General features: G+C 47.1%; 1 protein-coding gene across 10 annotated transcripts in view; it reads left to right on the plus strand.

Moving 5' to 3' along the window:
* Window positions 1–20,473, plus strand: part of DAB2IP (DAB2 interacting protein) — a 320,886-nt gene that overhangs the window by 251,913 nt on the left and 48,500 nt on the right. For all 10 annotated transcript variants that reach the window (XM_082208814.1, XM_082208812.1, XM_082208815.1 and 7 more), the window contains 3 exons: window positions 320–418; window positions 3,096–3,650; window positions 19,082–19,226. In XM_082208814.1, coding sequence (XP_082064940.1) covers window positions 320–418; window positions 3,096–3,650; window positions 19,082–19,226 — 799 coding nt within the window. The remainder of the gene's footprint in view (window positions 1–319; window positions 419–3,095; window positions 3,651–19,081; window positions 19,227–20,473) is intronic.

Here is a 20,473-nt window from a genome sequence, read left to right on the forward strand (position 1 = left end):
TTGAAGTATGAATCTGGAATAATTGATGATGAAAAGAATTTTTTCTTTTCATTTTTTTCTTGTTTCTTTCTTTTATCTTTTGCCTTTCTTCTTTTCTAGTTTGCATTCTGGAAAATTATGTAGATAAAACGTTTTTATGTATGGTTATGTATTGTTTCTATTTCTTTTTTTTTTGGTAACATTTAATAAAAAATTTTAAAAATTTAAAAAACGACAATGTAGGGCAGGGTCTTACAAGGATGGCACATATCACAGAGATACGTGGCTCCTAAGGTTGGGTCAGCTTGCAAGAAACTCTCGCTTCTTTCCTCTCTTCCAGGTGACGACGTCGTCCGGGAGCAAATGCTTTTCCTGCCGCTCTGCAGCAGAGCGGGACAAGTGGATGGAGAATCTGCGCCGTGCTGTGCACCCGAACAAGGTACCGAACAAGCTAAGCAGCAGCTTCACACACTACATAGTTAAACTGTGGAACTTCAGGACACAGTGGTGGCCATCAACTTGCTTGGCTTTAAAAGAGGATTGGGCAATCCTGCGGAATCTCCAGTGGCAGAGAGTTCCACAGGACTGGGCCAAGGACACCATAAACCTCTTGTTTCTTGTTGCTGTCAAATGAGTCTTGTCAACTAGGGGAGCGAACAATGACGCTCCTGTGGATGACCTTAGTGAATGAGTGATACACAAGTTCAAGCGGTGCCTCAGGTTCCCTGGACCTCAGTTGATGGCTGTGCTGTGCTTCCATAGTTGCAGGCAGTCTGCCCCTGAATGTTAGTTGCTGGGAATTGCAGGTGGGCAGAGTTGCTGTTGTAATCAGGACCTTAGGCTTCTCAAGAGGTGTCTGGCTGGCCACTCAGAGAACATGTAAAAACATTAAAACAAAAACAAAAAAACCAGTTGATTAAAATATAAGTTAGAATACAGTTTCAAATGCAGCTTAAAATGCAGCCTTGTTTTAGTGGTAGCCTATAGATCAAAGCCATAAGGGGAGAAAACGTCAAATATTCACCGGGGCCAACTATCCATGCTGGTCCTACATGGACCAGCAAAAAGAGCCGAGGGAAAATTTATATACAAATCCCATATGAGGGGGTTCCATTAAAAAAATAAATAAATGAGAGGGGGGGCTTAGACTGAGTCCAGCCCAAAGGCCAGGCGGAACAGTTCCATCTTGCAGAAAGATGTTAAATCCCACAGGGCCCTGATCTCCTGCACTAGGGCGTTCCACCAGGCCGGGGCCAGAGCTGAAAAGGCCCTGGCCCTGGTTGAGGCCAGTCTGACTTTCTTCGGGCTCGGGACTTCCAAAGTGGTGTTATTTATGGACCTTAAGGTCCTCCACAGGACATACCAGGAGAGGCGGTCCTGTAGGTTACTTCCTCTTGTTCTTTTTTTAAAAGGTGAGTTTTGGCAATTGTGTCGTTCGTGGATCATGCATAAATTTAACTTTCATAAAGTTTCTCCTGGGGGAGAGTTGTGGGATTCAGTATGCAATGAGCCAGCCTTTACCATCCCCTTGTCCCTGAATGTTCTGCGCTCCAACTCCCACCAGACCCAACCAGCTTGGCCATAGGCTGAGATAATTAATGTTGTCAAAGGCACCAAGGCTTAGGCAACTTTCTGCCCCACAAGAAGGTCCTCCCTCTCACCTGCCCACCATTTTTGCTCATGCAAATCCTTAAGTATGACCTCCCACGCATTTCTAGGCATTGTCTTTTCTTTCAAAACTCTGCCCCTTTTAAAGAGGGTGGGTTTTCCTTTTGGGCTAGGGGGCTGGGGCTGTGTTTTATGCATTTGCGGTCCCTGGTACCTGATGTGAAAAGCCAGCAGTACTATCCCATTGCTCAAGCCCAGTGGAGAAATTGCGGCGCAGCGGAGGGAACACCTGCAGAACAGTTTTCTTTAGTCTACAATTTGTTCTCTTTTCTCTTAGGGCGCCCCCCCCCATCCCCACACCTTTCCCTTTAATTTTGAGGCTCTCCTGGCTGCCAAATTGGAAGCGGTGAAATAGGTTTTTTTGAAAGTGAAGCATGTGTAGTTTGGGGGGGAGGACAGAGCGAGAGACAGGTTCTCAGCCCTCCTTTCTTCTTGCAAATTGGTGCCAGCGAGAGAAGAAATCATAGTGATATTTGGGAAACGAGCATAAGCGGGGGTTATTATGCAAATTCCCAAGAGCCAGTAATTTCCTTAAAAGTTAAAAATGTAATTAAGGATTGGTTTTCTGTTCTAGCACGTTGCAAATAATGAAGCCGTTCGTTCTTCCAATTCTCACAGCGGGTAATTGCTTCCCCCACGCACACACCCAACACACCCTCCACACGCTGAAAGTCCTTCTTCACACAGCACATAGTTAAACTATGGAACCCATAGTTGCAGTGATGGCCACCAACCTGGATGGCTTTAAAAAAGAATTGGACAGGTTAATGGATGGGGAGAGGGCTATGGATGGCTGGCAGTCACCACAGCTTGGCTCTGCCTCTACAGTGGTTCTGAATACCAGCTGCTAGAAACCACAGGAGGGAGAAAGTGTGGCTCTTGGGTCCTGGTTTTGCACTGGGGGCCACTGTGAGAACAGGGTGCTGGACTAGATGGGGCCCCTTTGGCTTGATCCATCAGGCTCTCATAATAATCATAATTTATTATTTATACCCCACCCATCAGGCTGGGCTTCCCCAGCCACTCTGGGCGGCTTCCAACAAAATATTAAAATACAGTAATGCATCAGACATTAAAAGCTTCCCTAAACAAGGCTGCCTTCAGATGTCTGGTAGTTATTGTTCTCTTTGACATCTGGTGGGAGGGCGTTCCACAGGGCGGGTGCCACCACCGAGAAGGCCCTCTGCCTGGTTCCCTGTACCTTTGCTTCTCGCAATGAGGGAACTACCAGAAGGCCCTCGGAGCTGGACCTCAGTGTTGTCTGAGCAGAACGATGGGGGTGGAGACACTCCTTCAGCTATACTAGACCGAGGCCGTTTAGGGCTTTAAAGGTCAGCACCAACACTTTGAATTGTGCTCGGAAACGTCCTGGGAGCCTTATGCTCTTACCGCACATCCTTCCTTTCTTCTTGACTGTGTCCCCCCCCCCCATTGCATCTCTTCTCTAGGACAACAGCCGGCGGGTGGAGAATATGCTCAAGGTGTGGATTATCGAAGCCAAAGACTTGCCGGCCAAGAAGAAGTACCTGTGCGAACTCTGCCTGGACGAGGTCCTCTACGCACGGACCACATGCAAGTTGAAAACGGACAATGTCTTCTGGGGGGAGCACTTTGAGTTCAACAACCTTCCATCCCTGAGGGGCATCACGGTCCACCTGTACAAGGAGACCGACAAGAAGAAGAAGAAGGACAAGACCAACTTCATTGGGCTGGTCAGCATCCCAGCGGGCTCCGTCACGGGCCGGCAGTTTGTGGAGAAGTGGTACCCGGTGGTGACACCCAACCCCAGCAAGGGCAAGTCTGGGGGCCCCATGATCCGCATCAAGTCGCGCTACCAAAGCATGAGCATCCTCCCCATGGAAATGTACAAGGAGTTTGCTGAGTACATCACCAACAACTACATGGTCCTCTGCTCAGTTCTGGAGCCAGTCCTGAGTGTGAAGAACAAGGAGGAGATGGCCTCAGCCCTCGTCCACATCCTGCAGAGCACAGGGAAGGCCAAGGTAAGGCTCTCGCGCCCTCGTGCTCGGAGATGGGTTAGAGGCTCTCGCGCGCATTCATCAATCCCACATGTGCTGCAGCTGGACGCCTGAGGCTGTGATCCACCTTGAGATTGGGGGTCTTGCCAACAGTTGTTTAGCCCCCGTCATCCACTTACACCAGTGGTTCCTAAAGTGGGCAGTGGGATTACCTAGGGGGCATGTTAAGAGGCAAGGGGACAGTAGTTGGGGGGGCAGAGGAATAAACAACTATCACACTTTGAAAACTGGTATTACTGGAACAGGTTCATCAGTTTTGTGGAATTAGTTAAACTACATAGTTTGAGTTGGATTTTGAATAAATGTGCAATTAACTGTTTACTGTTTTGAATTTTGTTATTACTATTTTCGTTTGTGGGTCGCACAAAGCACTATTCTGAATTATGCTTTTTGTAGGGTAGGGGGCACTGGGGGTAAGTTTATGGAACCAAGGGGGTGGGGACTGAAAAAGTTTGGGAACCACCAGCTCTCACTGTTCTGTGGTGTGGTGCCTTGTGAACCCTCCTTTCAGTGGGTACTAATTAGATCATGGGTGGTTTAGACCATCTGCAGCCCCTGAGATGGACTACAACTCCCATCAGCCCAGCCAGCATGGCCAGTGGTCAGAAGAAGCTGCTGAGGAGTTATTCCTGAAGCAATTATGGATGTACCTCCAGAAAGCCATGCTTATGGGACCTGTATGTTTCCACAATGGAAAAGGCATCATTCTGGGTTACGCGATGCATTGCAGAGGTGGTTGTAACTGCTACCCATTTTAAATTGCAGTACTGGATTAGGAATTGTTTTATGCTGCTGCTTTTAATCTAAGCTTCTTTCTTTTAGACATTGGCTTTAAAAGGAGATTTGGTTGTAAGCTGTCTTGGGAAAACTCCCATTTGCAAGGAGTCATGTGCAGTCATGCCTCAGGTTACAGACGCTTCAGGTTGCGTTTTTTCGGGTTGCAGACCGCCAAAACCCAGAACTACTGGAATGGGTTACTTCTGAGTTTTGGTGGTTGCTCATGCGCAGAAGCGCTAAATTGAGCTTTGCGCATGTGCAGTTGCACTGAATCGCAACCCACGTGTGCGCAGATGTGCCGCTGCAGGTTACGGATGCTGCGGGTTGTGAACATGCATTCCACATGGATCATGTTCGCAACCCAAGCATCCACTGTACATTTTTAAATGCATTTGGGATGGGTTTGGGTGGACTTCCACCAAGCCTCCCTTCTCCTTCAGACAAATCCGTTTCCACTTGGAGTTCAGTGGCAGGGCACCTGCTGTGGCATGCAGAAGGCCCCGGGTTCAAATTTTGAAACCTCCAGATTTGAAACCTCCAGGACAGATCTTCTCCGTGGATGGGGATGATTTCTTTCTCTGCCCAAGACCCTGGACAGACTCTGCTGGGTCAGAGAGAGGACCCATAACTCAGTAGAAGAGTGCAAGGTCCTTTGGCATGCAGGAAGCCACGGGTCCAAGGTATGGCGACTGTGGGGAAATGAGCAGGCCAGGGGGGCTGCTTGAGACCCTGGGGAACTTCTGCTAGTCAAGACAAGGTAGCACTGACTGAGCACGTTGGCTGACAGGTATGGAGATAAAGGAAGAACACCTGCTGGTCAAAGATGGCACATAGCCCAACATTGCTCAGCTGGTAGGACATGAGTCACTTAGTCTCAGGGATGTACTGTCAAACCCCACGTTGGGCAGAAGATTCCTGCGTTGCAGAGGGCTGGACTAGATGACCCTTGGGATCCCTTCCAACTCTACAATTCTATGATTCCACAGCAATGCTGATCTAGGCATAAATAGCCTCAGTAAAAGGCACCTTCCTTTGCCTGTATATACGTTAACCTCACAACTGGTTGCTTCAGCCGTCCTTGCAAATGCATCCCCTGAAATAAGGCACACACTGGCGGGGACCATAGGACTGTCTGTTTTCTACCCAGAAATTTATGGCCTAAAAGGATCCAAGTTTTAAGAAGGCTCCCTTCTGGTCGCTTGGGGGCAAGATTTGTTCGCCCCAGGCCACCACACAAGTGGCTGCTTACAAACCATTTTCCCTCCCCTCCCTTTCCACTTGTGTCTGTCTCTTCTCACTTTGTGAGTCTGTAGGCAAGGACTCTTGTTCTTTATTGTTCTTTGGGTTCTCTTGCCCCATTTCCTCTGGGGCACTAACTTTTCCGCTTAGGGCTTTTGAGGGTGAGTGTTGCACTAAGGGTATCTCTCCCGCCTGTATTCCTGGTGATGAAGTATCTTTTAAAACGCACCTATGTTTTTTTATGTCCGTTCTTAACCTGAAACCGTTCTTAACCTGAGGTACCACTTTAGCTAATGGGGCCTCCTGCAGCCGCCGCGCCTCCTCATCCTGAGGTAAAGTTCTTAACCCGAGGTACTATTTCTGGGTTAGTGGAGTCTGTAACCTGAAGCATCTGTAACCCGAGGTACCACTGTACAGTAAAAACATTTTTTTTAAAAAACACACCAAAAAAACAGTTGATTGAAATATAAGTTAGAATACAGCTTAAAATGCAGCCTCGTTTTAGTGGTAGCCTATAGATCAAAGCCATAAGGGGAGAAAATGTCAAATATTCACCAGGGCCAGATATCCATTCTGGTCCTGCAAGGGCCAGCAAAAAGAACTGAGGGAAAAATTATATACAAAAACCTATATGAGGGGTTCCATCCAAAAAAAAAAAAAAGAGAGCGAGAGAGAGAGAGAGAGGAGGGCTTAGTCCAGCCCAAAGGCCAGGTGGAACAGCTCCGTCTTGCAGGCCCTGTGGAAAGATGTCAAGTCCCGCAGGGCCCTAGTCTCTTGTGACAGAGCATTCCACCAAGTCGGGGCCAGTACTGAAAAGGCCCTGGCCCTAGTTGATACCAATCTAACTTCCTTAGGGCCCAGGACCACTATGGTGTTGATATTTATGGGCCTTGAGGCTCTCCGTGGGGCATACTGGGAGAGGCGGTCCCATAGGTACGAGGGTCCTAGGCCATGAAGGGCTTTCAAGGTCAAAAGCAGCACCTTGAACCTGACCCTGTACTCCACCGGGAGCCAGTGCAGCTTGAAAAGCACTGGGTGAATATGCTCCCATGGCAGAGACCCCGTGAGGAGCCTCACTGCAGCATTCTGCACCCGCTGGAGTTTCTGGGACAGCTTCAAGGGCAGCCCCGCGTAGAGCGAATTACAGTAGTCAAGCCTGGAGATGACCGCCGCATGGATCACTGTGGCCAGGTCGGGGTGGGAAAGGTAAGGGACCGACTGCTTAATACGGAGGAGATGGGAAAAGGCTGCCCTTCCTCCAAGGAGCTCAAGGTGGCTTAAATAGTTCTCCCCATTTAATCCCCACTGCAACCCTGTGGGGTTGGTTAAGCTGAAAGGCAGCAACTGTGCCAAGGTCACTCAGTGATCTTTGTTTATGGCCCAGAGGGGATTTGAACCTAGATCTCTCTGAGGTCCTTGTTTGATGCTAAATGCTACACCACAGTGGCTCTCTCACACAGCCTCCACATCGCAAGGAAGCCCACCAATCCTCCACCCCAGAGTGTTGTCCACGTAGCAGCCTGTCCATGGATTTGCTGAGCTACATGCCCATGGCTGCTGCCTCGTGGTCTTACAGTGGAAGACAGGAGTGCCTGGCGTGCTGTGGTCCATGGGGTCACGAAGAGTTGGACACGACTAAATGGCTAAACAACAACAACCACCATCACTGCTGCCACTTCCTTCCCTATCCACCCAAAGAGACAAACTATCTGGTTTTTTTTTTTTTTGTTTTTTACAACAGCAGTTAGTCCAGCTAGTTATGACTTTAATCAGTTTGCACACACAAATGAGCTCTGCCCTCCTCCGGGCAAGTGGTTCTGTCTGCAAGGAGTTACACCAAGTATTTTATTTACATCAATCCCGGGAGCGGGGGGGGGGAGCGATTGGGGCATATCTGCAGATTAGCTTGCAACCCATTTCAGCCAGTAATGACCCCCCACCCATGTCCGCAGAGACAGTGTGCTCCTCCTCTCCCACAGGGCTTTGGAACGATCTTTGAATTACACATTAATCATATTACCTTTATCAGTGAAAGCCTCTTAAGGATAGGTCAATCTCATTAATCAGGATTGCTTATGAGAAGAGACCTTATTACTTCACAGTCAATCTGCTTGCTGGTCACTTGTCACTGGGGCAGAAGGGGCTGCTTCGCCTGCTTCTCATTTTCACTGCATTTATATCCCACCTTTATAAATTTATTGCATTTATTGCCCACCTTTTTTCACCAAGGAGGTCAAGGTGGCAAACATGGTTCTCCTCATTTAAATCCCCTCAACCACCCTGTGAGGGAGGTTAGGCTGAGAGACAATGGCTGGCACCCAAGCTCACCACCCACTGAACTTCACGTGTCTGAGTGGGGATTTAAACCCTGGTCTCTCCCTGGTAATAGTCTGACATGTGTTAACTGCTGCACATCTTAACTGTTATATATATTATATATGTATATGTATAGTTAGGGACGCGGGTGGCGCTGTGGGTTAAACCACAGAGCCCAAGACTTGCCGATCAGAAGGTCGCGGTTCGAATCCCCGCGACGGGGTGAGCTCCAGTTGCTCAGTCCCAGCTCCTGCCAACTTAGCAGTTCGAAAGCACATCAAAGTGCAAGTAGATAAATAGGTACCGCTTTGGCGGGAAGGTAAACCGCATTTCCGTGCGCTGCTCTGGTTCGCCAGAAGCGGCTTAGTCATGCTGGCCACATGACCCGGAAGCTGTACGCCAGCTCCCTCGGCCAATAAAGCGAGATGAGCGCCACAACCCCAGAGTCGTCCGCGACTGGACCTAGTGTTCAGGGGTCCCTTTACCTTTATCTTATGTATAGTTAGGTTTTTTAACATATCATTTCCAACAGTCACATAACATAACTTCTTATCTTATACATTGTTTTAGACTTCTGTCAACACCTCTGGTGATTTTCTGCTCTTAATTATCACCAACGAATAATTCTCATCATAGTCTTTCTTGAAATATTTCATATAGTCCTCCTTACAGGACTTCTTGCAGTCCTACTAGCGTAATCTGTTCATTACTATTACTTTTCAAATAAATTGTATATTTGCTCCAGTCTTCTAAGAATCTCTGGTCCCGCAGGTTTCGAATCCTTCCTGTTAATTTATCCAATTCTGCATAGTCCATCACATCTTAGCTGCAGGGGTCACCCAGCAGAACCCTGGGATTAGAAGGGAGCCCCTGAGTGAGGTGACCATGCAATATGCTTTCAAATTGGGTAAGGGATCACATGTTGAGATTCCTGCATTGCAGGGGGTTGGACTAGATGACCTCAGGTTCCCCTCCAGCTCTACAGTTCTATGATTCAATCCCACTTGTGCCTAAAAACTCCACCACCATCTCTGGCATTCCCTTCCAGCGTCTAATCATTGCTAAATTCTTCCTAAGGGTTCGTCAAAATCCTTTTGTGATGCTGTTTTATTATTTCTTCCTCTTACTAGTTGCTTTTTTAAAAGAAAAAGGAGACACAAAGTGACTTACAATATAATACAGAAATTAAAACTAAAGCAGAACAAAAGCTATAAACATCCAGATACAGTCATATCTCAGGTAACAGATGCTTCAGGTTGCATTTTTCCGGGTTTCGGCGGTCGCGCATGCGCAGAAGTGCTAAATTGCACTTTGTGCATGCACAGAAACGCCGAATCGCAACCCACACGTGTGCAGACACGCTGCTGCGGGTTGCGAACGTGAATCCTGCACAGATCACGTTCACAACTTGAGCATCCACTGTACATAAAAAGCTGTCGTAATACACCTTGCCCACTAAAGAAGGTTGATATTTAAAGCCTGCCTGGAAAGAAACGTGTGATTTTGTGGTGCATAAGAGTGGTCAGTGATGGAGCCGGGTGTGCCTTCCTGGGGAGAGTATTCCATAAGTGGGGGAGCCATCACTGAAAAGGCCCATTCTTGCGATTCAAGTAACAGAAAACAAATCTACTCCATCCTCTGTGTGACAGGGCTTCAGATATTTGAATATGACTCTCATGTTGCCTTTTAATAATAGAATTGTAGAGTTGGAAGACACCCCAACAGCCATGAAGGAGTGTCTCCACCCCATCATTCTGCCTGGACACTGAGGTCCAGTGCTGAGGACCTTCTGGCGGTTCCCTCACTGCAAGAAGTGAGGTTACAGGGAACCAAGCAGAGGGCCTTCTCGGTGGTGGCGCCCGCCCTGTGGAACGCCCTCCCTTCAGATGTGAAGGAAATAAAAAACAATCTGACTTTCAGAAGACATCTGAAGGCAGCCCAGTTTAGGGAAGTTTTTAGTGTTTGATGTTTTGTCAGGTTTTTCATATTCTGTTGGGAGCCCCCCAGAGTGGCTGGGGAAACCCAGCCTGATGGGTGGGGTATAAATAATAAATTTATATTATTATATCTACTTCAAACCACCCATGAAGGAGAGTCTGCCTTCTAAGGGAGTCTGATCCTCTGTCGAACAGCTGCTGCCCTCAGAAAGCTAACGTATCCAGGCTTTTGTTGTTTAGTCGTGTCCGCCTCTTCATGACCCTCTGGACCAGAGCACGCCAGGCACTCCTGTCTTCCACTGCCTCCCGCAGTTTGGTCAAACTCATGTTCACAGCTTCGAGAACACTGTCCAACCATCTCGTCCTCTGTCATCCCCTTCTCCTTGTGCCCTCCATCTTTCCCAACATCAGGGTCTTTTCCAGTGAGTCTTCTCTTCTCATGAGGTGGCCAAAGTCTTGGAGCCTCAGCTTCAGGATCTGTCCTTCCAGTGAGCACTCAGGGCTGATTTCCTTCAGAATGGAGAGGTTTGATCTTCTTGCAGTCCATGGGACTCTCAAGAGTCTCCTCCAGCACCATAATTCAAAAGCATCAATTCTTCGGCAATCAGCCTTCTTTACGGTCCAGCTCTCACTTCCATACATCACTACTGGGAAAACCATAGCTTTAATTATACGGACCTTTGTTGGCAAGGTGATGTCTCTGCTTTTTAAGATGCTGTCTCCGGGCTAGACATACCCAATTCATCAGGCTTGGTTTCCAGATGCTGGATCATTCTGGCCTCCCTCCTCTGCACATATTCCAGCTTGTCAATATCCTTCTTAGACTGCGGTGCCCAGAACTGGACACAGGACTCCAGGTCTGATCTGACCAAGGCAGAATAGAGCAGGACTATTACTTTCCTTCTGTTGATGCTGCCTAGAATAGTATTAGCTTCTTTTTGCTGCTGCATCACACTGCTGACTCATATTAAGCCTGTGGTCTACAACACCCCCCCCCCGATCCTTTCCACAGGGACTGCTGTCAAGCAAGGTGCCCCCCCCCACCCTTTTATTCATGCATCTGGCTATCCCTGCCTAAGTGCAGAATCTTACATCTTACTGTTTCTCCCTGCTGAAATTCATTTTGTTAGTTTTGGCCCAATTCTCTAATCCATTAAGGTCATTGTCTCCTCTGTGCGCATAGGAGGGTTCGTTTTGCAGGCTGCTGGTGTGCGCCAGCCCACACGTCCAGGATTGTTGTAAACAAACCATTTCTGCGTTGCTGAGCTTTGCTGAACTGGGGTTAATAAAGGACTGGGAAGATGGGGAGTGGCGGGGGGGTGGAGCGAGGTCACCTTTCCTGCCACCATCAGGAATCTGCTAATCTTTTCTGAGCTGAGAGACAGAGCCTTGCAGCTGCCGCAGCCAAGGCAGGCAAGAACGTTCCACCGCTTTAAGTGCTAATAACCCATTCCGTCACTAATAGCCGAGCTACTAATAAAATCTGCTAACTTTGCAAATCTTCCCAAGCCTCTGAGGATTGCAGTTGAGTTTAGGAAGGCTCCAGTCACTCTTCTCGTCTTACCTACCCCTGCATTGCTATTCATGGTGGGGTGTGGGGTGAAGAGAAGGAAGGTACGCAGGACACCAGGCCTATGGGCACGATCCACGTGTAGCCCAGAAACTGCTTTCTGCAGGGGGAGGATGCACAGACAGAGGCAGATCAGTTCTTTGCTTTGGAATATAATTTTGCTGCAACATTGCTCTCTGACATCGCTCTCTTGTCAGTTAGGCTTATTATATTTACCTTCATTGGGCTTATACTTAGGACAGTACTTTTGTACTGTTTTATTGTTGTTAGCCGCCCTGAGCCCGGCTTCGGCTGGGGAGGGCGGGATATAAATAAAATTTATTATTATTATGGGGTCAATCTGGATGATGCCATGAGTCCCTTCCGATTCTTGGGGTCCTGTACCCAGGGAGGGTTAGAATCAAAGAGAGGGTCCTACTGCCGAAGTAGCCAGACAAGTTTCTTTGTAAGATGATGGCCTTGGCTGGCCACTGCAGTGTCCTCATCCGCATCCCAAAAGGATGGGCTCCATTGCAAGAGCTGCAACAAAGGCAACCCCTGGATTCTCTCACCGCTCAGAGACTGGAGTGGCATGGAACATTATTTAAGATGCTATCTTCACGGGCAGGAATGGGGAACATTCAGATACTGCTAGTCTTCCATCAGTCCCAGCCAGCATGGCCCAAGGGTTGCTGATGGTGGGAGTTGGGGTTCAGATGTTTGCCCTTCCTTGTTTGCCCATCCTGGCTGGAGCTAGTGAGAGTTACAGTCCAAAACATCAGGAGGGCACCAGCTAAAGGGGTAGATAGGCATTCAAGCACTGTCTCAGCCACTATATAATCATGTGTTGAGTTGGCAGGGACCCCACAAATGGTCTAGTTCAGCCTCTGCCTTCGTGCTGGCTAGGGATGATGGGAGTTGCCGTCGCAACAACATCTGGAGGGGGTAGGTCAGCAAAGTCTCATCCAGCCCAGCCCTCTGCTCAATGCACAGCCTGCCCACTCCCACAGACCTCTTCCCTAAAAGGAATTCTGTTTTTTTTAATATAATATTTTTTATTCATTTTCAAATACAAATTTATACAACCATATCAGAATTTATCACACATTCTTCTTTTTTTGACTTCCCTCAGTTTCTCTGCCAATCTTCCATTTTAATTTTTTTTTCCCCTAAAAGGAATTCTTGTTGGACAGTGGGATGGACTCAGTCACAAGGTAGTGGGCTCTCCTTTCTTAAGGCCCTCGTATTTACGGGACCGCCTCTCCTGCTCTGCCCCACAGAGGACCTTAAGGTCCATGGATAACCATAGTTTAGAGGTCCCAGGCCCTAAGGAAGTCAGACTATCCTCCACCAGGGCCAGGGCCTTCTCAGTGATGGCTCCAACCTGGTGGAATGATCTGTCCCATGAGACCAGGGCCCTTCAGGATTTAACCTCCTTCCGTCGGGCCTGTAAGACAGAGCTATTCCGCCTGGCTTTTAATTTGAATTCAGCCTGATCTTTTATTTCCCTTCCCTTCTCTTCCCTCCCCCTCCCCTTTTATGAAGATCACCTGCTCTGAGACCCCACAGCTAATTCTACCCTGGCCTTCTTGCTGGCCCAAGTAGGACCAATTCAGCCAGTTAGCCCTGGTGACTATCTAATGCTTATTCAATGGACTTCCCCAAAATTGATTTCTGAACTTTGAATTTTATTGTTATTCATGTTTTTATACTGTATTTTATGCTGCTTGTACAATTAAGTGTTTTAAATTTGTTGTTAGCCACCCTGAGCCCAGTTTTCTGAACCGGGAAGGGCGGGGTCTAAATAAAAAGTTGTTGTTGTTGTTGTTATTATTATTATTATTATTATTATTATTATTATTATTATTATTCCTTGGATTTTCTTAAATAGAGGTTGTTGATCGGTCCTCTGTCAGGGGTTCTCCAGCTGCAATTCCCGCATTGCCAAGGGGTTGGGCTAGAGGGCGGTCGAGGTTAACTTCCAGCTCTACAAGTCTATGATTTTGCTCAGCTGTCAAATAATTATTTTAAGCGTGTTGCCTGAATGTCCTTGCTTTTAATCAATTCATTTGTTGCCTCGATGACTATCTTCTTTTGGGGGGGGGCAGGGTAGACTTCTCTGCGACAGCATGGAAAGACGGAGCCAGTCAGCACTGTGGATAGCCAATTCCATCTTTGGTCCTGCAGACCTCGTGTGCTGGTTTGGTTCCACCACCCCAATTGTTATGGTTTTATTGCAGTTGTATTTGTTTATCATCCCTGCAAATCGACCAGAAAATGTCAGCAAATGGGCTGCCAATAAACTGTAGGAAAGTAAAATGAAATAAACCGGGGGGAGGTACACTTCGAATGGAATGCAGTGGGGATTCCTCCAAAGGATCTGTCTCTTCCTCGCAAATTGGCTCTTAGTACTCGTATTTGGGTATTAATTCCCCATATTGGCCTTTGAGAAATGCTCAAAGGTTTAACAAGGTTTAACAATCAATAAGCTGCATTGCACAAGGGGTGATCAACGCCATGGACATTGGCCCAAAATGGAGCGGAATATTCCTCAAACTTTCCTAGCAGCTCAGGGAACAAAACCGTCAGAATGTTTCCCATTCGGCTTCTGTGAGGGAAGGGAAAGCTTTCAGTTTGGCTGGATTTGAAACCTTAATGCAAACTTTGGAGACGGGTTTAGCTTTGCAAGGCAAGTTGGAAAGACACTGACTAATGTGGGGGAGGGAGACAGTGCTCCTGAAGGTAGGAGCCTATCGATTGATGAAGATGATCATCCAAATGTCATAGACCAAATGGAGCAAACAGCACGCAGACCTAGTGGTGGGAGGAAAAAATCCTTAAATAAGAGACACGGGGGAATGATTAATGGACTTCAATGTCTGTACACTAATGCGCAAAGCATGGGAAATAAACAAGATGAGCTTGAGCTCTTGGTACAGCAAACTAAATATGACATAATAGGCATCACTGAAACCTGGTGGGATAAGTCCCACGATTGGAATGTAATAATGGGGGGATACAATCTATTTCAGAGAAACAGACCAGACAAGAAAGGAGGAAGAGTGGCGTTATATGTCAGGGATGTGTATACCTGTGAAGAGATCCAAGATTTAGAACCTCAAAGCCAAAGTGAGAGCATTTGGGTCAAAATTAAGGGAGAGAAGAATAACAGGGACCTCATTGTGGGAGTTTACTATAGATCCCCAAGCCAAACGGAGGACATAGATGATGCCTTCCTGGAACAGATGGCCAAGCATGCAAAAGGAAGGGAGATAGTAGTAATGGGGGACTTCAATTACCCGGATATTTGTTGGATGTCAAACTCAGCCAAGAGCATAAGGTCAAACAGATTCCTCACTGGCCTTGCAGACAACTTCATTGTCCAGAAAGTGGGAGAAGCAACAAGAGGAACAGCCATTTTAGATCTGGTCCTAACCAATGTTGATGACCTGGTTAGTGGGGTAGAAGTGGAAGGATCATTAGGCACGAGTGATCATGCTCTTCTGAAGTTTACTATACAGCGGAAAGGAGCAGCCAAGCATACTAGGACTCAATTTCTTGACTTTAAGAAAGCCGACTTCATAAAACTTAGGGAAGTGCTGGGTGAGATCCCATGGACAGTAATACTAAAAGGAAAGGGAGTTCATGATGGCTGGGAGTTTGTTAAGAGGGAGATACTAAAAGCACAACGTCAGGCAATACCAGTGAGACGGAAACATGGAAGGTGCCTAAAGAAGCCAGGGTGGCTATCTAAAGAACTTTTAACTGAGTTAAGATTAAAAAAGGATGTGTACAAAAAATGGAAAATGGGGGAAACCACCAAAGAGGAATTCAAACAAATAGCCAGCACGTGTAGACACAAAGTCAGAAAAGCTAAAGCACAGAATGAACTCAGGCTTGCTAGAGAGGTTAAAAGCAACAAAAAAGGCTTCTATGGGTATGTTCGTAGCAAAAGGAAGAACAAAGAAACAGTGAAGAAGAGGAGAAGATGGTGAAATGCAAACAGGGGACACAGAAAGGGCTGAACTCCTCAATGCCTTCTTTGCCTCAGTCTTCTCCGATAAAGAAAACAATGCCCGACCTGAAGAATTTGGAGCAAATGATTCAGCAGAGGAAACACAGCCCAGAATAACTAAGGAGATAGTACAAGAATACTTGGCTAGTTTAGATGTATTCAAGTCTCCAGGGCCAGATGAACTGCATCCAAGAGTATTAAAAGAACTGGCAGGTGTGATCTCAGAACCACTGGCAGTCATCTTTGAGAATTCCTGGAGAACAGGCGAAGTCCCGGCAGACTGGAGGAGGGCAAATGTTGTCCCTATTTTCAAAAAGGGGAAAAGAGAGGACCCAAATAATTACCGCCCAGTCAGTCTGACATCAATACCAGGGAAGATTCTGGAGCAGATCATTAAGCAAACAGTTTGTGAGCACCTAGAAAGGAATGCTGTGATCACCAATAGTCAGCATGGATTTCTGAAAAATAAGTCATGTCAGACTAACCTGATCTCGTTTTTTGATAGAATTACAAGCCTGGTAGATGAAGGGAACGCAGTGGATGTAGCCTACCTTGATTTCAGCAAGGCATTTGACAAGGTGCCCCATGATATTCTTGTAAAGAAGCTGGTAAAATGCGGTCTTGACTATGCTACCACTCAGTGGATTTGTAACTGGCTGGCTGACCGAACCCAAAGGGTGCTCATCAATGGTTCCTCTTCATCCTGGAGAAGAGTGACTAGTGGGGTGCCACGGGGTTCTGTCTTGGGCCCGGTCTTATTCAACATCTTTATCAACGACTTGGATGATGGACTCAAGGGCATCTTGATCAAATTTGCAGATGACACCAAATTGGGAGGGGTGGCTAACACCCCAGAGGAAAGGATCACACTTCAAAACGACCTTGACAGATTAGAGAACTGGGCAAAAACAAACAAGATGAATTTTAACAGGGAGAAATGTAAAGTATTGCACTTGGGCAAAAAAAATGAGAGGCACAAATACAAGATGGAGGACACCTGGCTTGAGAGCAGTACATGTGAAAAGGATCTAGGAGTCTTGGTTGACCACAAACTTGACATGAGCCAACAGTGTGACGCGGCAGCTAAAAAAGCCAATGCAATTCTGGGCTGCATCAATAGGAGTATAGCATCTAGATCAAGGGAAGTAATAGTGCCACTGTATTCTGCTCTGGTCAGACCTCACCTGGAGTACTTGTCCAGTTCTGGGCACCACAGTTCAAGAAGGACACTGACAAACTGGAACGTGTCCAGAGGAGGGCAACCAAAATGGTCAAAGGCCTGGAAACGATGCCTTATGAGGAACGGCTAAGGGAGCTGGGCATGTTTAGCCTGGAGAAGAGGAGGTTAAGGGGTGATATGATAGCCATGTTCAAATATATAAAAGGATGTCACATGGAGGAGGGAGAAAGGTTGTTTTCTGCTGCTCCAGAGAAGCGGACACGGAGCAATGGATCCAAACTACAAGAAAGAAGATTCCACCTAAACATTAGGAAGAACTTCCTGACAGTAAGAGCTGTTCGACAGTGGAATTTGCTGCCAAGGAGTGTGGTGGAGTCTCCTACTTTGGAGGTCTTTAAGCAGAGGCTTGACAACCATATGTCAGGAGTGCTCTGATGGTGTTTCCTGCTTGGCAGGGGGTTGGACTCGATGGCCCTTGTGGTCTCTTCCAACTCTATGATTCTATGATTCTATGATTCTATGACACCCTGGGAAACAAGAAAGCCAAAAGAGAAGCAAGCAAGTTTGTAAATTGCATCGCATGCATCTCTTCCTAGCACAGGGAGGTGGTAAAGTCCAGTTTGGGGAGCGTTAATCTCTCCCTGCTCCCCATAAAGTAGCAGAGCTTCTCTTTCTTGGCTCACTAAGCTTTGAAGTTACGCTGCTGGTCAAGGGAGTTCAGATCCCCTTTGGAAAGAGAAGCTTTGACCCAGCTGTTTCTCAGCTTCTTGAGAAACGCATGGCCTGACTCTGCCTAACCTCTCTCTTGCTCCAGGCCCTTCTGCCATGGTCTCTGGCGCACCTTCACCTGGTTTCTCTCTGCCTGGCCACCTCCCCAATTCCAGTGTACATTTCAATTCTGATCCTCAGCTCAGCCTGACGGAAGGTGCTGATTCTCAGTTAGGGGAGCCTCACCTTGGCTCTCCCTCACGAACTGCCCCTGTCACTTCCCAAACATACTAATTACCTTGGGAACATGGAGTTTTACAGCATCTCCTCAAACTCGGGATTTGGCCGGTCTTGTCACTTGGAAGTTTTTGGCTGGGAGGGAGGACAGGGCTGGTTGGGGTGGGGGATGCAGCACGGCCGAAATCCCGTTGCTGTAGGCGCGTCCTCCTCTGAATCAACATAATGTCTGCTTGAGGGCGAAGGAAGTGAATTTCTGAGGTCATTAAAAAAAATAAGCTCTTGCTGGGTTTCTCTGCATTGTGCAGACACACCTGGAAAACCTTACAGGCCTCTCTGAGCAAACATCCCTAATGGAGAACCAAAGAGATCACTTCCTTGCACGTACACTTCCTTGTGATTGGGGCCTGCTTGTGGGCATCCCATTGAGGTGTGTGCTTGGCCCCTGTGAGAGGAGGATGTTGGACTTCCCCTGTTTAGGGAAGCTTTTAATTCTGATGCATTACTGTATTTTAATATTTTGTTGGAAGCCGCCCAGAGTGGCTGGGGAAGCCCAGCCAGATGGGCGGGGTCTAAATAATAAATTATTATACAGTCATACCTCTTTTTACGTTTGCTTCATGATACGTTTTCTTAGGTTGCGTCCCACGGTGACCCGGAAGTACCGGAAAGGGTTACTTCCGGGTTTTGCTACTCGCGCATTTGCAGACGCGCAAAATAACGTCATGCGCAGAAGTGGCGAATCGTGACCCGCGCGTGTGCAGATGCGGGTTGCATTCCTTTCAGGTTGCGAACGGGGCTCTGGAACAGATCCTGTTCGCAACCAGAGGTACCACTGTATTATTGTTGTTATTGTTGTGTCATTGTTGTTGTTGTTGTTGTCTGAGAGCCCCTCAAACCAGGAAAGGGGAACCTGAGGCAGCTATTGTGACATGTTTCTCTGTGTCTATCTCCTGCCTGATCTTGCATCAAGTAGCAAAGCCACCAAGCAGAAATGCCCAAAGTGAATGATTTGTGTTCAGCTGTGAACCCAAAGCACATATCTACATGGGGAGGCTGCCTGCTGCATCTGTGAATGAGTTTCTGCACTTGCCTTGCTGTCTTCCAGCCTGACTCTGCTGGGTAACTCTACTGAGTTTCTGTGTTGTTGGATCGTTCAAATAGCACCTGCAGAGTTGAAGAGCTGCCCGTTGAGCTTCAGAATGAGTTACTGCTCTAGAACTGGTTTCCCTCCCAGCAAGAAGCCTGTGCAGAACTCAGTCAGAAATGTGAGGATATTTCGTGTTTCTGAAAGTTTTCTGTGTAAAGAAAGAGCTTGTTAATTCAGGCAGGGAGTGGAGCAGGGTGTGAATTTTGGGGGACATTATCCTTAGATCTCCTTCTCTGCAGATGCTGCTCACCTAACTTACCACCCACCTTTCTTTCCCTCTCCTCCAGGATTTCTTGACGGACCTCATGATGTCCGAGGTGGACCGATGTGGCGAAAATGAGCACCTTATTTTCCGAGAGAACACCCTTGCCACGAAAGCGATCGAGGAGTACCTGAAGCTGGTGGGGCAGAAGTACTTGCAAGATGCCTTAGGTAGGTATGGGGAGTGTCAGTACCTCTCTGGGTTTCATCAACAGAAGCTTTCTGGTTTGGGGCCAGGATCCAGGGAGCCTCGATGCTTTGCAGATAATTAAGAATAGTCTTAAGGAACCACACCAAAGAGGTGAGTTGCAATAGGGACAGAAATAAGGTCCTGCACATGGGCAGGAAGAACCAGATGGACAAATATAGGATGGGCAACACCTGACTTGCTAGCAGTACATGTGAAAATCGTCTAGGGGTCTTGGTGGACCACAAGCTTAACATGAGTCCAAACTGTGATGCAGCAGCAAAAAATGCTAATGCTATTCTAGGCTGCATCAACAGAAGTCTAGGGTCCAAATCATGGAAAGTAATAGCACCGCTCTCTTCTGCCTTGGTCAGACCACACCTGGAGTCCTGTTCCCAGTTCTGGACACCACAGTTTAAGAAGGATGTTCACAAGCTGGAAGGTGTGGAGAGGACGACGACCAGGGTGATTAAGGGTCTGGAAACCAAGCCTTGTGAGGAAAGGTTGAGGGAGTTGAGGATGTTTAGAGAAGAGAAGACTGATAGGAGAGACAGTAGCCATCTTCAAATACCTGAAGGGCTGTCAGATGGCAGGTGGAGCAAGCTTGTTTTTTGCTGCTCCAGAGGGTAGGATCCAGACCAGTAGATTCAAGACAAGAAAGAAGATTCTGATTAAGCATTGGGAAGAAGAGTAAGAGCTTTTCAGCAGTAGAAGAGACATCCTCAGAAGGTAGAGGGCTCTCCTTCACTGGAGGTTTTTAAGCAGAGTTCAGATGGCCACCTGCCGCCGGTTCTTTAGCAGTGATTCCTGCGTTACAGAGGGTTGGGCTATTTTAAATTTTTTAATAATATTTTTATTAATTTTACAACAACTAAACATCCCATGAAAAAGAAATACTGTACATCCAAAAATTAAAACAACTATACTATACACAATCCACATTGATCCAAAACATGGGGGTACTAGAATCCCCTGACTTCCCTCCATCCCACCCCCCGGTTCCCTTGTTCTATATTGTTCATGCACATCCATAAATTCTTTACCTCATTTTACGTTCCAGTGTTATACCTTATATTACAAGCATTTTTCAAAATCCTGCTAATGTATTAACTTGTATCCCCTGCTTTTGTATATATGCAATAAACATTCCCCATTCCTTTTAAAATTTATTGTCTTCTTGGTTTCTAATTCTCCTGGTTAATTTAGCCATTTTCGCGTATTCCATTAACTT

Source organism: Podarcis vaucheri, assembly GCF_965113315.1.
Source record: "Podarcis vaucheri genome assembly, chromosome: Z".
NCBI classification, from domain to species: domain Eukaryota; kingdom Metazoa; phylum Chordata; class Lepidosauria; order Squamata; family Lacertidae; genus Podarcis; species Podarcis vaucheri.